This window comes from Chiloscyllium plagiosum, unplaced genomic scaffold, assembly GCF_037043375.1.
Source record: "Chiloscyllium plagiosum isolate Xiang-an unplaced genomic scaffold, Cpla_swu_hap1 HiC_scaffold_10, whole genome shotgun sequence".
In the NCBI taxonomy this organism is placed as follows: domain Eukaryota; kingdom Metazoa; phylum Chordata; class Chondrichthyes; order Orectolobiformes; family Hemiscylliidae; genus Chiloscyllium; species Chiloscyllium plagiosum.
The window spans coordinates 114,181,257-114,204,083 of NW_028270148.1; the positions used below are offsets into that span (position 1 = coordinate 114,181,257).

A 22,827-nucleotide genomic window follows, 5' to 3' on the forward strand; every position below is an offset into this window, starting at 1 on the left:
CTCTGACCCTACTAAAACATTTAAACCCTGGAACCTGCAACAGCCAATCCTGTCCCTGTTCTGCCCATGTCTCCGTAATAGCCACAACATCGAAATCCCAGGTACCAACCCACGCTGCAAGTTCACCTACCTTATTTCGTATTCTTCTTGCATTGAAGTATACACACTTCAAGCCACTTTCCTGTTTACAGGCACCCTCCTTTGAGATTGATGCCATGTTCCTAACCTCCCTACACTCCCTTGTTTCTACTGAATTGAGAAATGAAGATCATTGCAGGCAAAAGTAGTTTACCAATATTAATGGATCAAACTTTGTTTTGAATCAAACTTGTATGTTTCATAAATGACTACATGCAAGGCTGATTAATTGTTAATTCTGGCTAGAAATCCAAACACAGTGGAAGAACTGGGCGATTTGTCATCTGTGTAGAACATTACATCAAAGCATACCAATGCAACAGCAGCAACTTAGTGATGTAGAAAAACTGCTTCACCTAAAAATTCTTTTCCTTAATTCTTGGTTTGTTAAAGTTCCAACATTTTAAACTCTTGATGCTTAAGTATTTCAGTAATGCACACTCACTTTTAGGCTGGAGTCTTGCTGTTTGTTGCTGAATTTGATTTGTAAATGTTGCTTATTTTTACCCTGTTTCTGTTGTATTCATTTTTCAAAGGTTATATAAGCTGAATATCCAGTGGTAACAGCCACAGAAACTGTATTTATGAAGTGCCTTTAGCATAAGAATGTTCTTCATGGTCCTTCAGGAGCACAGTGGAATTGATGCTGCCTACCATATCTATCTTCAAGTTTGATTTTAGGGACTGCCTCATAGAATGAGGGAGGGATGAAGAGCTCCCTAGGGAATTGCACAGCTTTGGACCTACATCACTGGAAAGCACGGTCAATGGTCTTTCGTTTGAAGGGAGTAGTTAAAACACAAAACTAATGTTGGAGGAATCCAGAATCCTTAGGCTATGAGGCAAGAGCTGATTATGAAGAAGGCCTTGTGGTTATGGAGGAAGTTTGAACATGAAAATTTTAAGAACGATGTATTTGCGAACTGGAAATCTATGTATGTCAGCAAGCATGAGACTGCTGGAAGATTAATGCTTTGTCTGCATAACAATGTGTGGCAGAGTTTGGGTGAAGTGCTATTTGTGAAGGACAAAAACTGTAAGACTGGCATGACAAGTCTCGAAATCTATGCGCTAGTTGATTGGAAACTAACAAAAGCATGAAAGAAATTTTAACACATTTCAGCTGAGCCAGAAGTGGAGACAAAAAATGAAGGTGCTTTTTGTGAGAAAGATAATACTAAGGTTGGAAGGTCAGTGTAGGGTCAAATTTCAGTTGCGAGCAATATGATTTAGATGGGTTGAGTTCTCCCAGTGGTCTTAGTCATACAACATGGATACAGACTCTTCCGTCCAACTTGTCCGTGCTGACCAAGTTTCCCAAACTAAACTCTTTCCATTTGCCTGCATCAGGCTCCCTATTCCTCTAAACTTTTCCTGTTCATGTACCTGTCCAAATGTCTTTTAAATGTGTTGGGTTCTTTTTTTCTTGAGATTCTTACACACCTGATGCAACTGCAACATGCCACCTTCCTGTGAACAAGCAAAATGTTACTAAGCATAGTACAGTACAAGCTTTCGTAGGAACCCTTTTACACACTACACAATGCTTGCAAAGCCATGTCAGGAGATCTGTCTGAACTAAGACCAGTCTTTCCTTTAGACAAAAACTTTACATCACAGTCAGTAATGCCCACAAGACAAACCCCAGCCATCCCCCATAGTCACATGTCACTGAAGGCACAATGCAGTGACCTGATCATCTCCAGAAGCAATGTAATGTAAGTCATTCCTTAATGGCCAAATCTGTTGTGAATCATTTTTTAATTAGAGGGTGAGTTCAGAATTCCAACTGTAATATTCTTATTGATTTATGAATAATAATATTCTTTTATTCCGAATAACTAGGAAATGGCCGTGCAAATGGCTCTGAATGGCATGGGGTAGGAATGTAAATTCCTTACATTCTACCTATAAGACACGGACGTCCCACCCTAGTCTCGACATCCGATATCCTGCAGGTCAGCAGAGCAAATTAAACCTATAATATTTCAAATGTTGTAACTACCTGCATCTACCACTTCCTGCAGCAGTTCATTCCACATACGATCCACCCTCTCTGTTGGGGGATAAAAGTTGCCCCTCAGGTCCTTTTTTAAATTTTGCCCATATCACCTTAAACCTGTGTTCTTTAGTTTTGGACTTCATTCCCTGAGTAAAAGACCTTTTTGCTGTTAACCTTATCTATGTCCGTCATGATTTTATAAACCTCAGTGTTCTCCACCCCAGTGAAACATATCGTCATGTCCAGCTTCTCCTTTATAACTCAAACCCTCCATTCCCGGCAACATCCTTGTAATTTTTTTCTGAGTCCTCTCCTACTTAGGAATCTGTTCATTTGGAGAAACTGTGGCCCATCCATGGTTAAGTGCCAGGCAGTGTGACAATTGAGATGGGAAGAGCAGCTGGTGTGAGTGGATGCCATAAGCATATATGGGCTTGCCAAAAGGATAAATAGGGGGGCGCAAAAATAAATCTTTGGACAGGACTCTATTATATAGATTGGCTAGTTCTGCTTGTTACCTCGTTACCACACTGTAAAGAACCTAAGTGCTTGCACTATACCTTACATTTTTCAACTTTGGCTGTGCCAGATAAGTAGATTATTCTTAACATCCAAATATTGTTCCCAAAACCAACACTTTGTGTTTGGATTTCTGATGTACCAAAGCAATCTTGAGACAAGTTGTGAATTTTAAAATAAGATTAGATTGCCCTCTTCAGGGCAAGTGTATAAATGGAAAAATAAAATATTTCTTTCTTAGTACAGACAACTCTTCTACCAGATGATGCAAGAATGGGCAAAACATGACAGTTGGCTTAATAGACACTGATTATGGTATTTTACACTAAGTGGAATTTCCTGCGAGTGTGCTGGTATGTAATTCTTTTCAGTGCTCACTGATGAAATACATCTGCTTTTATCAAAACAAATTAGCGTCTGTTTAATTGAGTCAGCATGCAAGAAAGTTCAGATGTGTATGGATTAACTTATTCAATCATTTGAATGAAATCCTTGTGGCCCAAACTAGACATTAACTTGCCAACTTGTCCTTAAACACACAACTCACTCAAATAATACTATTACTATGATCTACATCACTCAGAACCCCAATAAATGAGCATAAAAAGCTAAACTGTCTTTTTTGATGCTTAATTGAAGTGTGGTTGGATCTGTCAGATGTTGGTTAATGCTGGTGCTACGGGACCAGGGCCATCAGTGTTGCAGCCTTGCTGAGGTAATGTGTGTACTCATTATACCTAAATTAGCACTGACATGGTAAATTAATGTTATACTACTTTTGACCTGTCCAAGGAGGTGGTCATGTTTTTATGTTATGAATGTAACATTGCTTGAGCCTAGTAGGCGATGGACAGCCTTCAGATTATGTACCCCTTTGGAAAGGCAGATAAAGATGGGTAGGTATATGAGAGATTGGAAGAAATATTACACTCCTCATGGACAGTCCTTTTTAAGGCTATTCTTTCATAGCTCTCCAATTCTTAACTTGGAAATATGTGGATAAAGGTGAATTATCTGTGAGCACACAAGGCTGGGATGGGCTTGAGAAAAGATGACGACTTGCCTTGACTGTCATTGAATGCTTTGACAACTAGCTTCACTACAAACCAGGATTTGGATTAAACAATTGGTGTTGAGTGTGCTTGTATTATGACAATTTTGGACTTTTGAGAATATCAAGATGGCTGGCATATTGTAATTTGGCCCATGTATATCTTTGCCCATTCTGCACTTGAATAACGAAACAGATATTTCAACTGTGGTCACACTTGAAGTATGTTGCCTGGGTATGAGTTCAAAAGCTCTTGTGTTTAAGGTTTTGGTCCATGGTATGACTGGCCAGAGAGGATAAATATTCTTATTGAGGCTTCTGGCACCGTAAATTGAAGAGACCTGCAGTGATCTAGCAATGAAGTTTTTCAGTAATTTAACAATGCGTTGTAGCTAATTTCAATTCTCGATTGCATCTAAAATCTATGATTGCCCAATTACGGATAAAATCTCTATATCTGGCTGAGAGTCGTCCCTAGGAATGTAGGGGATGAGTGTTCACAACTGGTGTTAAATGCAGCAGCTTAGGTTGGAATTTACAAAGGTGGTCAATTTCTAGATGTTCCATCTGAACCAGGCACCTATTTGAATTAGAAGAAAAACATTAGTGTCAGTAACCAATTACTCCCTGTATTGTCTAAACATTTCAAGTTGTGTTGAATCAGAGTTGTTTTTGCCTGGATTTACCTGGCATACTTGTACCATCTGGTTTTTAGATGAGGGAGCTATGAAGGATGAAATGCGTGAATTTCCTAGCTTGTATTGCCATTGGCCTCTTGGGCATATACTACAGAACTTGCATTCAATTTGTCAGCATTCTCATTAGCTTGCCTAATATCTTGAATTTCTTGTGATTCTAACAATTTTCTGATTTGGTTCATTTTATTAAATGATCCAAGAGCAACACTTCAGAAATTTTAAACCTCTAATTCAAATCAGAAACTAATGAGCTAGAAATATAAATGCACATATTACTGAGATTTTTTTTAATTGATGAAATGAATATATGAGGACTAAAGTATGGACACCTGCAAGCATGATTACAGATATTTGTAAAGAAGAAAAATGAAGAAAGGCCTAATTGAAGATTGTGTTTCACCTTGTACTATACCTAAAAAGGGATCTTGCTGAAGCCAACAAGACACAAATTAGATTCCCAACTGTTTTTCAGATGCAGAGTTATGTCAGTAACAGTCACATTAGAATATGCTGTCTTTACAGTCTGAAGCTTGAAATTTGTCTGTATTTGTTTCTGATAATTTTTTAAATTTAAGTTTGAAATTTGCAAGAATCTGATGAGAGAAACTTATCACATTCGCCTCGCCGGCTGAGGAACAAGATTTAAAGCCATGGTTACAAAATGTGATGTAAACAATCCTCTGGGTTTTGCTTTACACTCAGCCAAATGCATGAGTGGTTTATTTCTGGTCTGTTAATAAATCTCTAACCACTTTAATGTTTAGCCACATATCTCCCTATGCCATGAAAGCTGCATTCTTAAACTGAGTCTGAAATGTAGTTTTTTTTGGAAAGTATGAATTCTGTTCATACTTAATAGGCAATTAGACAGATGTTTTAATGCATATGTGTTAACTGCTTATATTCGTAAATAAAAGGAGTGAACTTTGTTACAAGAGTTTCCATTTTCCTTTGATTTCTTTATGGCAGTTTTATTAAATGTACAGTTAGAATTAACCTGCAGCTAAACTCAACTGTGAAGGCTCAGTTTTAATACTTCCTGTTTTACATTCTCCAATGCATTGGTTAATGAGTTATTGATGTAAAATGATTTTGCTCAATTCTTCCTATGTGATACATTCACTTTCTTGAGTCTGACCAGTTGGATTGTGGCTAATCTGTTTAACTCCATTAGCTGAGTTGGTTCCATTCCCGTTCATACTTTTAATAAGTTTTCATGTGATCTGTGAATCTAACCTCAACGGATTTTGGGGAGCAACCTTTCAGCCTTCCTAAGTACAACTGAAGGGCTGAACACATTTTAATTTAAAACTTCTAGTTTGCTAATGTTATTAAGAACATTAATTTTATGCTAATGTTATTATTGCTCCCTTGATGCTCAAGCGTTTTTAACTTTGGGAGATGAGCAGTTATCTTCCCACTTTCTTTTCTCATGGGGATGCAAGTAACAGGAAAGTAAGACCTGCATTATGCTCTTCTTTTATTTTTAAGTCTCATTTAAGTATTTTTGAAAATTTGGTCTGGGAGGAAACCAAGCCATTTGGGGCACTGGAATGGGGGAGAAAAGGGGTAGATCACTAGAGATACCAATTCTATTTGGTGGTTAAGCTCCACAATAGACTAAAATGCAGACTATTCAGATTTTTCACTTTCTTCGTAGCTACTGGTATATGTGTAAATACAATACATTTGGATTTTACAAAGTGAACTATGATGCAAGAGCACTCCCTGAAAGGGTGATGGAAGCATGTTGAATAACAATGTTCATAAAGCAAATTGGATAAATACTTGAAAAGGAAAGATTCCCTAACAGTAGGGAAGGACCTGGGAATGGAACTAATTAGATAACTATTTCAGAGAGTCTACATAGGTACAAATGGCCTCCTCCAATGCTGTGTCATTACTTGATGCTATAGAAGTATTAGATTTTGTTAAATATTTAGCATACATGTTACAATTTGTATTATAAATAATCTTCACTCCATTTTTTGTAATCTATTTCCTTTTGAAGGATCCATCTTAAAATGTATGATTTAAGAATATGATTCACAGTTACAACTTATCTCCATTGTAACATGCTATTTAGTATTAGCTGCAGTTAGTGTTCTGCATATTTTTAACAAAATATAATCTGTGGTAACAAATGCAGTGAGGAACAGCTTTGCCAGGTTTGCCAAATGTAATTTACAATATTTGGTACAGTGTTGAGTTTCTATTCTGGATGCTACCCAATCTATCTCTCACTCCATTAAAGGATAAATGCAAGCCAAGCTGAGTTGTAGCTCATAGCTGATCTTTTATTATCTTTCCTACTTTGCTTGTCCTAAGGAATGAATAGGATTTAGTCCCAGCCCAGTCCCATTTGGGCTTTGAAACACTTACTGTTTGCTCTATCTTCTAGGACGTGCTGTTAGGGTAGTGATAGAAGCAAATATAATTGCAAAGTTTGAGGTATTTAGACAGACACATGAACAGGCAGAGAATAGAGGGATATGGATCATGTGTGGCCAGATGGGATTAGTTTAGAATTGCATCATTGGTGAAGTATGGGGAAAAAAGTGAAATACTGAGCCACCCTCTAAGGGCAGAAATAAGTGCAAAGATTTAGGTCATGCTGAACAGGAGTGGGAGTTGCATGTAGGCTCATCCATAGTGGTAGGAAGTGAGAATTACATGTCCCGTGCATAATTTTGTTAGTGTTGACTGAACTGGAAGTTAGTATAGCTCAGAGACTGAGGAAGGGAGTCAGTATGTTGAGTGAAATGCATCAGGTTGAAAAATGGAACTGGTGAGTTTATAAGTTGCATATAATGAAATACAATGTCAAGGAATGTGTAGTGTTGTGGATGAGAGCTTGGTTTTATCTCATTACTGTCATGTGAGAGAGGACTTTTTGATGAGAAAATAGAAATCAAATATAATTGCCAGAAAATAACAATGGCAAGCAGAAATATTGTGCATGTCTCAGTCACAAAAACTTTTTGAATAAAAATGTGAAGTGCTGGAGAAGCTCAGCACATCTGGTCATGTTATTCTGAAGATTCATATTGGGCTCTAACTTTATTTCTCTCTTCACAAATGCTGCCACACCTCAAGTTTCTTCAGCATTTTCTATTTTTATTTCAGATCTACAGTATCTGCATACTTAAGAAAAATAAATCTAAGTCAAAATATTCATGTTTTTTCTTCAGATATAGTTTTTACTTCAGGATTCAGTAATTGTAAAGAGATGCCACAACAAGTGGAATCCATTCTTGATTGCTTGGATGCACTAGAGACAAAGATCATACAATAGCTAACCCACTTTTTTTTAAAATATACTCCCTCCTATTCTGCTTAAGTATCCCAGTGGTAGATTTTAAAATAGTTTTTATTAGCTTAAATACTGACGTCAAGAATAGATCATTCAGTTTCACTTTTCAACATGGTTTGTAAAATTAGCAGTTGTTCCACTGGTGATGAACTTGTTCTAATTACTTTGTGCCAACAGTCCAACTGGAGAATTATTGATTGGGGCACTGCCGAATTGCATGTGGTTTAGCCTTGAGGAATGTGAATTTTGTCAATAATTTGGTCTCCAGTTTAAGAAACTAAATAAATTGCTTATAATCACTTCACAATAGCATTATTTTTCTGTGGGTTATCACTTTTATCCAGAAGTAATGAAACACATTTAATTCCCATTGCGTAGGCTGTTTCTTCAAAAGGTCTGATTGTAGCATTAGGGAACAAATTAAAAGCCATCATCTGACATTTTGTGAATACACGTTATAGATACATTTTATTATGAGTAATTATTCATGAGCAGCTGGCACTGTGAACCAGCATAGCATAATTTGATTTGATTTGTTTTGTTTTAGAAATGGCTAATTGGTTTCCAGTTAAACATGTTATAGTAACATAGTATTTAGAAAACGGCAGTTTTGCTTGAACTTGGTTTCTTTGATTTTATTGTATCATCAGCTGGTGTGGCTCAGTGGTGGGTTCGATCCCACCTTCAGGTGCTCCGGTTTCCTTCCCAGTCTAATGATGTGCAGGTTAGGTGGATTGGCCATACTAATCTGCCCTGTGGTATCCAGGGATGTGCAGGCTATGTGAATTAGCCATGGGAAATGCAAAGTGACAGGGATAGGGTATAGGGTGGGTCTAGGTGGGATGTTCTTCGGAGGATTGGTATGGGCTTGATGGGTCAAATGGTCTGCTTCAACACTGTAGACATTCTATCAAAAAGTGATAGTCCATGTTATGGAATATTTGATATCTGCATACTTCCTGAAAATTTGGATACTCTGATTTAGAAGATTAAATCCTTTGGAGCCTTCCAGCTTAGACCTGGACATCATTATTTGTGTAACAAAAAATAATTTGCCATTATGCAGCATTTAAATTTAAAGATATTATGAAGTGCAATTTGCCACAGAACCACAAATAGGTTTTGGGGATCAAAAATTTGATTAAAGGTTTATGTTTCAAGCTTCTCAAAAAGAGTAACCTGACTCCGAGCCTGTCCACCATGTACAAGGCATAAATCAGGAGTGTGATGGAATGTACTCTTTTGGATGAGTGCAGCACCAACAACACTCAAGACACTTGACACCACCCTCAGCACAAATCAGTCCCACATGATTGGCACCCCATCCTAATGTCTTCAACATTCATTCTGTCAACCGTTGACTCTCCAGTGATGGTAGTATGCACCATCCACAAAATGCATTGTAACAACTCACCAAGGCTTCTTTTGTCAGAATCTACCAAACTCATGATCTCTACCACATAGAAGGACAAGAGCAGCAGATATTTGGGAATACCACTTGCAAGTTCCTCTCCAAGCCCCACTCTGTCTTGATTTTGAAGCTATATTTCTGTTCAATCACTGGAGCTGTGCAGAAATCATTTAGCTTCCTCTGCAACAGTAGCTGTAGGTGTACCTATGCTCTGTGGTTTGCAGCAGTTCAAGAAGCCATGATGTGGAGGTGCCAGTGGGATGGACGAAGTTAGATCACACAACACCAGGCTATAGTCCAACAGATTTATTTGAAAATGAAGGCAGCTCGCCACCCTCTTGTAAAAGGCAACTGCGAGTGGGTGATAAATGCTAGCCCAGCTAGTGATGTGTGGGTTGAGGAAAGGAATTTCAGAATTTGGGGCTATGCAGACAAAGGCATAGCCACTAATGGAGCAGTAATGAAAATCAGGAAAGCTTCAGAGTTTAGAGAATTGCAGATGCCCATTGGTCTCACCCTAACATTATATTTGCATTTAAAATGCTGTTTTAACTTGCTATTTTCAGCAGTTCACAAGGAAATGTTTTTTGGAGAGAGGATTTGGGCCACTTGTGTTGGCAGTTTTGGGTGCATCATAGTACATTAATTGGAAACTTTTTGTGTTTAACTGTACTTTATAATTTAGTTGTAAATGATATGCTTAGGCATGTCTCAAATGTCTGGTTGTAGCTATTAGTAAATGTGCCTTGATATAGTTTTAAAGTGGCAAACTAATACTCGATTTAAAAATTAGTTAATTGGTGGAATGGTAGTTATGGGCTTCAATTTATTTAAGTTTGTACTGATATACTGAATAGAGCATTAAACCCAAACTCTCTCCTATGCTTTTTAACTGATCTTCACTGTTGAGAAAGTGATTAGTTCATTCGGTTTGTCTATTTACACAATGCAAATAAATCTGCATCTTCTCCACAGATTCTAAAGCTTTGTACATATCTTGTAAATGAAGGGGGGCATGTAATGTGATGTTTTCTGGATTGATTCTCTCCTGTGCAATCACTGTCAAGCCAACAGAAACAATAACTAACACAACTTCTGCAAGACATTCACAAATAGGGCTGCTGTAAAACTATACCAAATACTGCTTGTTTTTCCTACCTATGCAATGCATACCTAGAGTGGCTGAGGTAAATGAGAACAAGTTTTTATAAGCCTTGCTGAAATATGGACTTATAGTGTACTAATTGTTTTCCTCATCAAATATTTTCTTTGTAAAATCAGGCAGTATATTTGTGCCAACAAATCATAAAGCTTCTACACTGGCAAAATGGTGGGAGTAAATTAGGGTTATAAAATGAGTGAATCATTTTCTGGTTAACCTATTAAGAGATATTGTGACAAATGTCTCTGGAGCAAGTGGGACTGGAACCCAGACCACCTGGTTTGGAAGCAGGGGCACTACCACTGCATCATGGAGTGAGTTAAACTAAAATATCATTTAAACACGTGCAGTTGTGGAGACTGAAATCCCAATAAATTGTGTATAAGCTGAAAGTGAAATTGCAGTATCTATTGGAGTGATTCATTTTAAACAATTTAACTTTGGATCCATTCATTGGTATGAAGGCCAATGGCTTTCATGTCTTTTTCTTTAGTTCTAGCAGTTGACTTTCTTTACTTCGTTTATGTTTTGTTATGGATCTGTCAGTGTGAATATTGACAGGCCATTCTATGCCACTGGACTATTGCTCGTTTTCCATGAGGCCACAAGCGGAAACTTTGAATTTCTTTGTATAGCCAGATGATTGAAGCTTTCTTTCCAGTTTCCTTTCCACTCCTTCAGTGGCTAGGATGACACTAATTTTGTGCAAACTAAGAATTGAAGTGGAGTGTCCTGAGATTTTACTGCTGACGAGTCATATACTTTAATCATTAGGAGTCACTTTCATGTGCGGAGCATATAATTGGTTGGCCTTCTGTAATAATGAGGGAAATCTATGATGCCATTCCTCACGGCCTATTCAGACTTCTGTCTATGCACTTACAAATAACTTAGTGTGAGCATGGAATTCTGTCTCTTAACACACACATTTCAAAAGTCAAAGGCAATGGTCCATTTGTGAGAGAACGAGTGCACTTTATTCAAAATATTTCAGAGGTGCTTCAGCTGAAGAGTCTGGTTTAAATTGTTTGTTGTTAAGAGCAATTAGTTTGCCGTTATGTTGCATCTTTTCATCATGCTCAGGACATTCCAAAGAACTTCACATCCAGTACAATATTTTTGGTGTAATTGAATTCAACTACCAGTTTGTACATAGCCAGATCCCACAAACAGCAGTTAATGAATTCCAGCTGATCCTTTAAATCCTTTTTACATGAAAATATTAGCTTGCCTGTCCTCTTCCTCCTCCCAAATGTGGTTTTTAGTCCTTGAACAGTCAGAAATGCCCATCTCTATTGTCTCATGAGCTTCAACATTGCTACTTGCTCATTATGGTGTCCCAAAAAAAGGAGCAGATGTAGAATATTCAGCTCTTCAAGCCGAGTTTGCCATTCATTATGATCGTGACTGATCATCTAATTTGATGTGGAGGTGCCGGTATTGGACCGGGTTTGGACAAAATTTAAAAATCACACGACACCAGGTTGTAGTCCAACAAGCTTATTTGGAAGTACAAGCTTTCGGATTGCTGCTCCTTCGTCGGGTAGCTAGTGGAGTAGGATCATACGACGTAGATTCTGCACTTCCAAATAAACCTGTTGGACCATAAACTAGTGTCCTGTGATTTCAATCTAATTTGATAGCCTGTTCCTGATTTTCCCCCATATTTGGATGTAGGTTAGGTCGCTGAGCTAGAAGGTTTGTTTTCAGACATTTTGTCACCTTACTAGATGACATCTTCAGTGAGCCTCCGAATGAAGCACTGGTGGTGTAGTCTGCTTTCTGTTTTTGTTTCCTAGGGTTGATGTCATTTCCTGTGGTGACATTTCCTATGGTGATCTCATTTCTAGTTCTTAGGGGGTGGTAAATGGGATCCAAGTCACTGTGTTTGTTGATAAAGTTCTGGTTGGATCATGTCACCTGAAGATGTCACCCAGTATGGTGAGAAAATAATCTGAAAACGAACCTTCCAGCTCAGTGACCAAACCTACATCCAGAACCTCAACCTGAGTTACATATCTTCTCAAAACTCGCTTTCCCCCATATCCTTTGATTCCTTTAGGCCCAAGTGCTATATCTAACTCTTTCCTGAAATTATACAATGTTTTGGCCTCAACTGTTTGCTGTGGTAGTGGATTCCTCAGCAGTCTGACTGAAGAATTTTTCTCCATCTCTGTCTAAATGGAAAACCATTTTAGAACTATGACCCTGGTTCTGGATTCCCCCACCATTTGATAAACCTTCGCTGTTGTCTTTCTTTTATAAAAAGAATATCCTTCCTCCGATAAGGAGACCAAAATGACATGCAATTCCAGGTGTGTAAGGTGTATACTAAGGCCCTGTATAATTGCAGCAAGACATCCCTACTCCATACTCAAATCCACTTGACTGTCAATCTGGCTCAGACTTTGGTTTGTCTGTCTGAGTGTTTCCTTTAGTAGAAAGGCAAGAGGCAGGAAAAACACAATAAGCTAGGCAACATCAGGTCGACATTTCAGATGTAACCCTGCACCTCCTGATAATGTCTGGCTCGCTGTGTTCTTCCAGCCTCCTGCCTGTCCACTTTGGATTCCAGCATCTGCAGTTTTTTTTCATCTCTAACCATGAGTGTTTAGTTTGACAGTTGGTTTTGTAATCTCAGTGGGACTTGATTTGAATTAATTGCTTGTTATCTTGATTGGTAACTGACCCATTGTGAATTGTTGTTTAGAATTGGTATTGTCACTCAGTGAAGTTATCAAAGCTGATGGGTACTTTTGGTCACCAAGAAACCTGCTTTAGTATCAGAAAATTGAGCACTTGCTAAGGTTTCCCTCTAGTTTTCCAATTGTGCAATTTCTCTGAAAATTCTCTATGAACAATTGTCACATTAATTTTTTTTGAAAAGTTCAATAGGTTTCCCTGAAGTGAGTCCTTGAGTGTGTCACTGTTAATTTGTTGCAGGTTGTTCCAATCCATAATTGTTCTTGATAAAAGAATTCTAAGAGTCTTATGTTTTTCTCTCTTTGTGCATAAGCCACTGGCAACTCCAGGAGTAGTCCAAAGAACTTAAATTTGAAGCTGTAACAGTTATGGGTGAGTTAAGACAACCAGTCCAGTAAATTCTAAGTATTTCTCCATCATTTTTCTTTGTTTTATCTGAATAAATAAATAAATCTGTACAAATATTTTAATGCATGCTCAGCTTCAAGTATATTTTAGAGCAAATGTTAGACCTAACTGGAGGTTAACCCAAATACAGCAGAAATTAAGGTCACCACTGTGTTCACTGGTGCTCTTATGGAAACTAATATTGAGCTCTGATTTATGAGAAACTGTTGGGAATAATCCTAATGGTAATTACTCTGTTTGCCTATTTGATTGCAGGTGTGTGTTTTTGTGACAAAAGAGGGAAAGGAAATCTTCGAGCCTATATTCTACCTTCAAATAATATCCCCAGTAACAGTTTGACTAATTGCTTATTGGCTACAGTCTGTAGGAATTTTGTTAAAAATTATCGCCATGCTTGTCTGACCAAGTAATTATGTACTGAAAATGTGTTGCTGGAAAAGCGCAGCAGGTCAGGCAGCATCCAGGGAACAGGAGAATCGACGTTTCAGGCATAAGCCCTTCTTCAGGAATCAAGCTTATTGTGTTTTTCCTGCCTCTTGCCTTTCTACTAAAGGAAACACTCAGACAGACAAACCAAAGTCTGAGCCAGATTGACAGTCAAGTGGATTTGAGTATGGAGTAGGGATGTCTTGCTGCAGTTATACATGGCCTTAGTAAGGCCACACCTGGAATTATGCCCAAAACGTCGATACTCCTGTTCCCTGGATGCTGCCTGACCTGCTGCGCTTTTCCAGCAACACATTTTCAGCTCTGATCTCCAGCATCTGCAGACCTCACTTTCTCCTCAAGTAATTATGTATAAAAGCTTAGTACATGGTAATACAGTACTTTGTGACATGCTAAGCCATACCAAAGCTTGGCATAGTAGATGCCTGTGGAATTATTATTCTAAATTAGTAACATTGTAAAGTTCTAGTTCGTGCCTTTCAGCAAAAATTAATGCAGTGTTGAGTCATGTATGATTGGTATGACAAATTGGTGAAAGTAAGCATCAGCTAATGTGAAAAAGTTTTTTTTGCAAATAGCTTCATTGGTGTCATTGAGATGTTAAACTTGATTATTAATCGTGTGACGATGCTGTCACTTTAACAAGGTCATTTTGTCCTTGGGTCTTGTTTTATAGAGAGATGGTGGAGGCATAGGTGCCAAAACATCTGGAACAAACCTAGTTTAACAAAAGACAAAGGAGTGGCCAGTTCTCCCATTTCTAGTTTGGTTTACTTATAACCGTTTCTCTGCTACATGCTTCAGATGATTCTTGACTGGCTTCTCTCTCTCTGAAATCTCCTGCCTGTAAGAACTGTTAAGAATTTACCGTTTGTCAAAGAATATGTTTATGTAGTGTTATGGGAATTGGAACAGCCCCTTAGTAAGTTGCTGTATCAAGCCAGTTGTTTTCCAATAATTAAAGTTATTCTAAATTCTGGGAGTTTTTATTTGTTTTCAATTTTTTTAGATTAGATTAGATTCCTTAGTGTGGAAACAGGCCCTTTGGCCCAACAAGTCCACGCCGACCTTCTGAACAGCAACGCACCCAGACCCATTCCCCTACATTTCACCACTGCACTTAACACTACAGACGTTTTGCTTAAAGCAGGGTGGTCTGACCAGCTCTATCACACCTCTAATATCGACTCCACATCTGCCTTTAAAATAAAAAAAAGTTGGGATTTATGCTTCCTTTTTAAAATATTTTGAGGGGGTCTGACCTGGTCCACAACAATGGACATTTTTGTTAATATCTGTGCAATGAAAAGTGCTATATGCCTTGTATATCAGTTGGAAGGATCCAAGTGCTAAAACAATTTTACTTTTACTTGCAGTTGCAATGCTAATATCTGTATTGAGCCTCTCTGGAGCAGTCAGAAATTAGCTTCTTGCAGAGTAAAAACTGGCAAGTGACACATTGAGGTTATAATATAGACTGGGATTTTGAAAAATGACAAATTGGAATGGGTATTAAAAGGTTGACATGATAGGCTTAGCTGTACTAAGGAATGGGGGGTGCACATAAATGTACAGCAATAATGTGTGAGATATCGTGGATTTCATATTTGGCTATTTTTAGATGTCACACTTGAAGTATCCTGTCCTAATAAAGCTACTGTAAAGGTTAAAGTATGTAACTCCATTTCCAAGCTGATAGTCTGTCTATCTAAAGTAAATTTCTGGTCTGGCTGTCTTTGTAATATAATGTCTGATATAATGGATGATCTGATTATGACTTTATTTCTATTTTTGTTAGCTCCTTGATGAACCCTGACTTCCTTGTAGATCAAAGATGTAAGGCAGACCTGAATACGTGAAGAGAATTCTAAATACAATTGATCCTCAAATTCTGAAGGTCATCATGAATGGGAGATCCCTTAATGTCCCCTAAGTTCTAGATAATTCTCCTGCCAAGTGGAAGCACCCTCTCGGCATCTCTGCTGTTTATCTCCTCTGAGCCTTTCATTAGAGCATAGAATAACAAATATGAGTCCAACCTGCTGAACCTTTTCACATAAGACAATCTGTTCACCTCTGAAATTAGCCTAGTGGACTTGTATTGGAAGCCGTTCAGACCCATGTATCTTTCGTTTAGGTGATCTAAACTGTGTATGCTTCTGTAAGTGCTATCTCATCAACACTGTTTACGGTTGTACAATGATTCCCTACTTTACCTCATCTGTCTTGCACTAAAAGCCAACATTCCATTTGCCTTCTGAATTACTTGCTGCATGTACATACTAACTTCAATGAGTCGTGTACCAGGACGCCCGGGTCCTTGTGTACTGCAGTATTCTGCAGTGTCTCTCTATTTAAATGACATGTTGCCTTTCAATTTTCTTTGTCAAATCCACAAAATATTTGTCACTTGAATTACCACTCAATATCCCTTTGCAAACTCTTTGTATTCTCCTTTAAACTTACTTTCCTATTTGTCTTTACATCAAGAGCAAATTTGGCTACAGGAGTGGTAGGTTTAACTTTGAGTAAAGGTTGGACAGATTGTGTCTGTATTCATTAGAGATTGGAAGAACTAAGACAGTTTTGCTGAGTTGATTTGATGTGGTGGATGCTGAAAGGATGTTTTTCCTTGTGGGAGAGTCTATAACTAGAGAGAGACAGCTTTTTCTTAAAAAGCATTTTAGAACATTTGGGGGCTTATTTTAAGGTGAGAGGAGAATCCTTTTTTTAAAAAAAGGACATGAAGGGTAACTTTTTAGAATCATTCATGTGTGGAAAGAATTATCAGAGGCAATGGCGGATGTAGGTACAGTTACAATATTTAAAAGGCATTTTGGATCAGCATGTGAATAAAAGAGGTTGGAAAGGATATGGGCCAAACGGGATTAGTTTAGCTTGGCAACATGTTCAGTATGGACTGGTTGGACCAATTGGTCTGTTTCCATGCTGCATGACGTTATGATTCAGATTTTCTTTGAGATTAAGATTCTGAGGAATTCCTTTCTCCCAAAAAAATCTGAATATTCTGATGACACCAGTGGACAGAACTGCCTCCTTTTGTTAGGGATATGTCAGGGGTAGGTGGACTTATGGATTTGAGACCACAATCAGTACAGACATGATCTTATTGAACACTGTCAAGATCAGGTGCTGAACAGCCACATTTTACTCCTAATTAATTCATATATTTGCATGCTGTTGACTAAGAATTGATCGATTTTCCTTTGAAGATCTAAAACTTGAATACATGCTGACGTAACTAGTTGTTGTCAGGAACAACCACTTAATACCCATTCTTACAAACTTAGGTGAAATTTCTATGCTGTAGAGGAAGCATTGTCTGCTAATCTTTGTGGAGACAGACTATGGTTAGTCAGTTATGCTACTTTAACAGGTTTAAAAGCTATTTTATGCAGTTTTGAGCAGAATTGCCAATTTGCAGTCTAGAAGCTATTTTGATATCTTATTTGCAGTAAGAAGTCATTTTATTTCCACCTAAATTAGGAAGAATATGTATTAAGTGGTTGTTCCTGACAACTAGTTACCTCAGCCTGTATTCAGGTTTCAGATCCTCATCTTAATATCAATTTCAAAGTTGATAGTTTTGTATCTCGTGCCTAATGAACTAGCCTTAACCCCTTCAGAATATTTAGAGATGCCAGACTGTAACCTTTTGTTTTAAAGGTAAATGTAAAGGATTGCATTCCAGATGCAATTTGATTGTTTTGCTTTAAATCCAGTAGTTTGAGCACAGTTTATTCATCTACTATAGTTAAAACACAACAAATGGACGAAGGAATTGGAATAATTTAACTCTATTGGAAAGCTTAATAGATTAATACAGTAACTATTGCTAATTAGATGTTCCAATATAGTAACATCCCATAAGCACAACCTTGACAAAAGGTAAATTCAGAAAATAGATTGGAGTTCAAATGAGATGGCAGCTCAGGAGAAAAAACCCTCAAATTCTGAGTGTGTCTAGCAGCCAGGCGAGATTTCTTGCAGCTTCCTAATCTGAGACCCCAACAATAACTATTTTTTTAAAAAAAAAACTAAACTGAAAATCCTGGTTCTTTTGAGCCACACCCATCCAGGTTGTTTCTTATGTTCCAACTTGCTAAAAATCCAGGGCCCCTCAAGCTATTTACTGTTGTGGCTATAGTAGACTGCTCGGTAGCTCTGTCTTTAAGAAAAAGAAGTTTTAAAAGGTCAAAATAACCTTTTCAAGCCATGGTATAATCACAAATGTTCTATTAAATTGGATGGGAACAGTTGTATTTATCGATTAGTGCACACCCCTGTAAGGTGTTTATTTAAATTCCTTTCCAAAACTTGTTAGTTTCAAAGTTGGACATGTTGCATTCTGACCAATTCACATTTCACAAATTTGATGTTGCCAGTTGTTGCTCTGAGAGGCTGTGGCATTTTCCTGTAAGTTTTTCCCTGGCTGCCTTGAATTTTGGCACAATGTGGAAGTAATTGGATTGGCGATCCCAAATTTAATGTCAGGCTGTAAGCACTGACTGCTAATTTAGCATATGAATCTGGTTTTACTTATACTTCCACAGTGGGCTCTTTATCCTAAGAAACCTTAGAGATATCCCTTCTTCTGGGACTAACCCAGGATATACCGTGGCCCTCTGAAATTCACTTGAATTTCCTGATGTTCCACTTATCCTCCAAGTTGTGAAGCTTTATGGGAAGCCTACCATTCGTTTGTAGCTAAGTGATTCTTGAACTTCTCGTCAAAGATACTTTATTTTTTAAAAAAAATGTGGATTGTAGGTGTTGACTGGGCCAGCAATTAATGCCCATCTCCAATAACCCTTAAAGGTGCCAATGAGCTGCTGCCTTGAAATGTGTAATTTGTATATATGGTAGGTACACCCACAGTGTTTTTAGGAACACTGCACTACATTTTGTAGGTGGTACACACTGCTCCTACAATGCTGAATTCTATGCCGTCAAATGGATTGTTTTGTTCTGGGTTACTTGAGTAATGGGGCTGTTTCCATCCATGCAATTGAGGTGTATTCCATTACTTTCTCGGCTTGTGCTTTGGTGGTGGTGGAATGGATTTCAGGGGTTGAGAAATGAGTTACTTGCTACAGAGTTACCAGCTTCTGTTCTGCTCTTGTAGCTACAGTATTTATATAGTTGGGCCTGTTCAATTTCTGTTCAGTGGTAACCCTCTGTTAATGGTGATCAATTTTTAGCAAAGTTAAGTACCTGTAATACAATTGAATGTCAAGGAGTGATGGTTACATTCTTTTTGTTGGTGTGTGATTGTCTGGCACTTGTTTGAGCAATAGTCCAGACCAAACTTGCATTTCACTGCATTCACCAAATTAACTTCTGGTTTTCACTTTGATAACTATAGACTCTTTACTAGCTTTAACAAGGCAAATCCTACAGCCTGTTTTCCCCTCCAGTTCTGTCTTCAAACTGGACATGAACATTGACCACATTCCATGTAATGAATGAAGTTAGTATTTTCTCTGCTTATAGTTCAGGCTTTATTAACATTTACCACCTCTTTTTTTTTTTCTCTCACGCGCTCTCTCAACTCTGGAGCTGCCACTTTGATGTCAAAGCTGAACTGTTAACTGTGTGCTTGCTCATAGTCTCTGCCCTAGGGTTCCCCTCAATCCATCTCCACGATAACGTGGTATGCTTTAGGATGTTTAAAACAAAAATGCAAACTAATCACCTTTTTTGTTATTCAAGTAACTTTTTTGATTCTGTCACCTGTGTGAATAATTTATGTCCAGTGGAACTTACAACCTTTTCTAGAATTATTGGTCCTGGCAAGGGACTCTTATTCAAATTGGGCTTGAATTTATTTTAAACTGGGAGCTATATAAAATATTTTCAGTATTTTATTGGGATAAATGTCCTCCTGGCTCTGTTGAGCTTGAGATATGCCTTTCATTGTTAACAGTATCTTTTAATTCTAATTAATTCAAGCTTGTTTGATTTTTGCATTCATTTGAGGTGTATATTCATTTCTTAATAGTGTTTGCATTTATTTATCTTCATTATGATTCCTAAAACTAAAAAATTACTTTAAAGTGTTACATGTGAAACTAGCTTTTTGCAACACTGGATAATGCAGATTTGATTTAATGTTTTTTAAAATCTGGATATTTTCATTTTCCTTTTAAAAAGGCTGGAAATTGGAGGAGTTGCAGCACGCTCATCATTGACTTGGAGAGAAAACTAAACTTCACACTAATTTTCGTATAGCAGATAATTGTTTTTGTATGCATACTGCAAGTCATGTGCCCAGTGTAGGATCTTTGGATGTATCAAGTGTGATGCACTGAAAAACCTTTTCTGGTACTGCAGTTCTTAATTTACATAGACCCCTGTTGAATGGAGTTGCAGCCAGGATTGAAGTATGCTGATTAACTTCACAATTAACCTGCACTACAGTAGAAAATCAGTACTGTTAAGACAGCACTCAAAGATCTATCTTTTAGCAAAGGAGTGCTGAGGATTACCTATCACTAGAAATACTTTGATTACTTCAGTAATCAGATGGAAAGTGTTCAACAGTGCGAATAGCTACTGGATCAACCAGCAATCATCCACTTACAATTTTTATTTGAACAGATTTTAAATTTGGGGGAGATGTTGCTATTTCCAACAAAGAATTATGTGCCTTCACCCGTAGGCCCCTCTGTTCTACAACACTATCCTAGTCCATACCATTAATTGTATAAGCGAAACCCTGGTTGTATCAAAATGCAATACCTTGCAGTTATCCAGCTTGAACTCCATCTGTCATTTTCAGCCCATTGACCCATTTGATCAAGATCCCTTTGTAATCTGAGAAAATCTTCTTCACTGTCTACTATTCCACCAAACCGACTAAGCATGCCCTCCATCAACTCATCCAAATCCTTTCTGTAAATGACAACAAGAGTACCCAGAACCGATCCCTGTGGAACACTGCTGGTCATGGGCCTCCAGTCCAAAAAGCAACACTATTTACTCTGTCTCTTGCCATTAAGCCAATTATGCACCCACTTGGCAAGTTACTGATTAGGCTACCATGTGGAACCTTGGTCAAAGGCTTTACTAATGTCTACCACACTGCCATCATCATTCTTTTTGGTAACTTTCGCAAAAGAACTCAGTCAAATTTGAGAGACATGATTTTCCTTTCACAAAGCTATGCTGACTATCCCTAATCAATTTTTACCTCTTTAAATGCCTGTAAATCTTGCCTATTATAACTCCCCCCAACAACTTACCCACAACTAAAGTCAGACTCACTGATCTATAGTTCCCTGGTTTCTCCTTCCAAAGTTTCTTAAAATTACATCATTAGCCACCCTCCAGTCATCAGGCATCTCACTTGTTATACATGCTGCAAATATTTCTGCAAGGGGTCTCTTACTTCCCACAAAGTTCTGGGATACGTTAAATCGGGTCCCAGAAATTTATCTACCTTTTTATATGTTTAAGACCTCCCTGAACTTCCTCTTCTGTCATCTAAACTGTTTTCAAAACATCAATATTTATTTTCCTGAGTTCTCTAGCCTCCATTTCTTTTTCCACAGTAAAACCTGACATGAAATATTCATTTCGTATCTTTCCCCATCTCCTGGGGTCCTGTGCAAAGATAGAATCTCTATCTTTATTCATCCATTGTTCCTTAATCTTACCAGCTTTCCCTTTTCATTCTAACATATTGCCTCGAAACTCTTGTCATCACACTCTTGAACACCTTCCACTTTGCAGGTGCCCTCTTACCTGTAAACTGTCTACTCCAATCAACTTTTTAAAGTTCTTGTCTCATACCATTAAAACTAGCCTTACTCAAATTAAAAACTTGAATTTTTATGGAAGGCGTATCCTTTTTCCATAACGATTTTGAAACCAATATCATTATGATCACTAGTTTATAACTGGGTTGGATTGGGATCCTCAAATATTGAATGGGCATGAAATTGAATTTTGATTTAATTTTTCAATTGTGCTGCCAGTTGTTCATAGAAGAAATTACTTGTCATATAGTACTTAGCCACCAGGACCAGAAGGGTCCCATCCTGACTTCCTGTTCTTTCATATTTCACTTTTAGTGAGGATTTTGAGCTGGCCTCAGCTTTACTGGTTGGGCAGGCTAATGAACATGTCTTTATCCAATGCTGAAAGTGTGGTACGGTGGCTCAGTGGTTAGCTCTACTGCCTCACAGCATCAGGGACCTGGGTTCAATTCCACCCTCGGGGGAATGTCTGTGTGGAGTTTGCACATTCTCCCCATGTCTGCGTGGGTTTCCTCCGAGTGCTCAGGTTTCCTCCCACAAAGATGTGCGGGTTAGGTGAATTGACCATGCTAAATTGCCCACATAGTGTTCATGGATGTGGAGGTTAGGTGCATTAGTCAGGGGTAAATATAGAATAATAGGGTAAGGGAATGGATCTGGTATGTTACTCTTCGAAGGGTTTTTGTGGACTTGGGCCAGATAGCCTGCTTCCATAATGTATGGATTCGATGTCTCGCTTGGGTCAGGTTAATTTCAGATTTGGCTAAAATAGTATCGATGGTGAAGTATTTGTCAGCATTTGTATTTAGGCTTGATGATGATCACAGGAGGTCCATGCCAGTATGATATTCTGCCCACAGATATGCTGTAAGGAGAGAGTTGGGGAAAAATAAGTGAAGTCTGTTGGACAGATTTTGTTCTAAACATATATTTGACTGAGTGCCACATCTTGATTCCCTGAGTGGTGTGCCTGAATCTGACTGACTTCCCCATGAGTACTAATGCTATGACTAATCGCCCCAGTAGCAGGTTCTGCAGCTCAGAACCTGAACCACCACCACCACCAACAGTCATGTGACTCTAGAAACATGACTGATTTGGCAAAAGGTCCTGCCCCTCGCCCTGTACCACATGCGCATTATTCCCCAAACCAGTACCGGTCTCTCAGCACCTGAAATAATGTGGTCACCCTGG

At 38.1% G+C, this 22,827-nt stretch overlaps 1 protein-coding gene across 2 annotated transcripts in view; it reads left to right on the top strand.

The window, feature by feature from the left end:
• The window catches only part of LOC122553113 (calcineurin subunit B type 1), a 70,640-nt gene that overhangs the window by 27,368 nt on the left and 20,445 nt on the right, over positions 1-22,827 (top strand). The window contains exon 1 of one of the 2 annotated variants that reach the window (XM_043696663.2): positions 1,984-2,096. The exons of the other annotated variant lie outside the window; for it this stretch is intronic. Coding sequence (XP_043552598.1) covers positions 2,009-2,096 — 88 coding nt within the window. The 5' untranslated portion in view covers positions 1,984-2,008. Of the gene's footprint in view, positions 1-1,983; positions 2,097-22,827 lie in introns of those variants that run through there. 2 annotated transcript variants of the gene reach the window in all.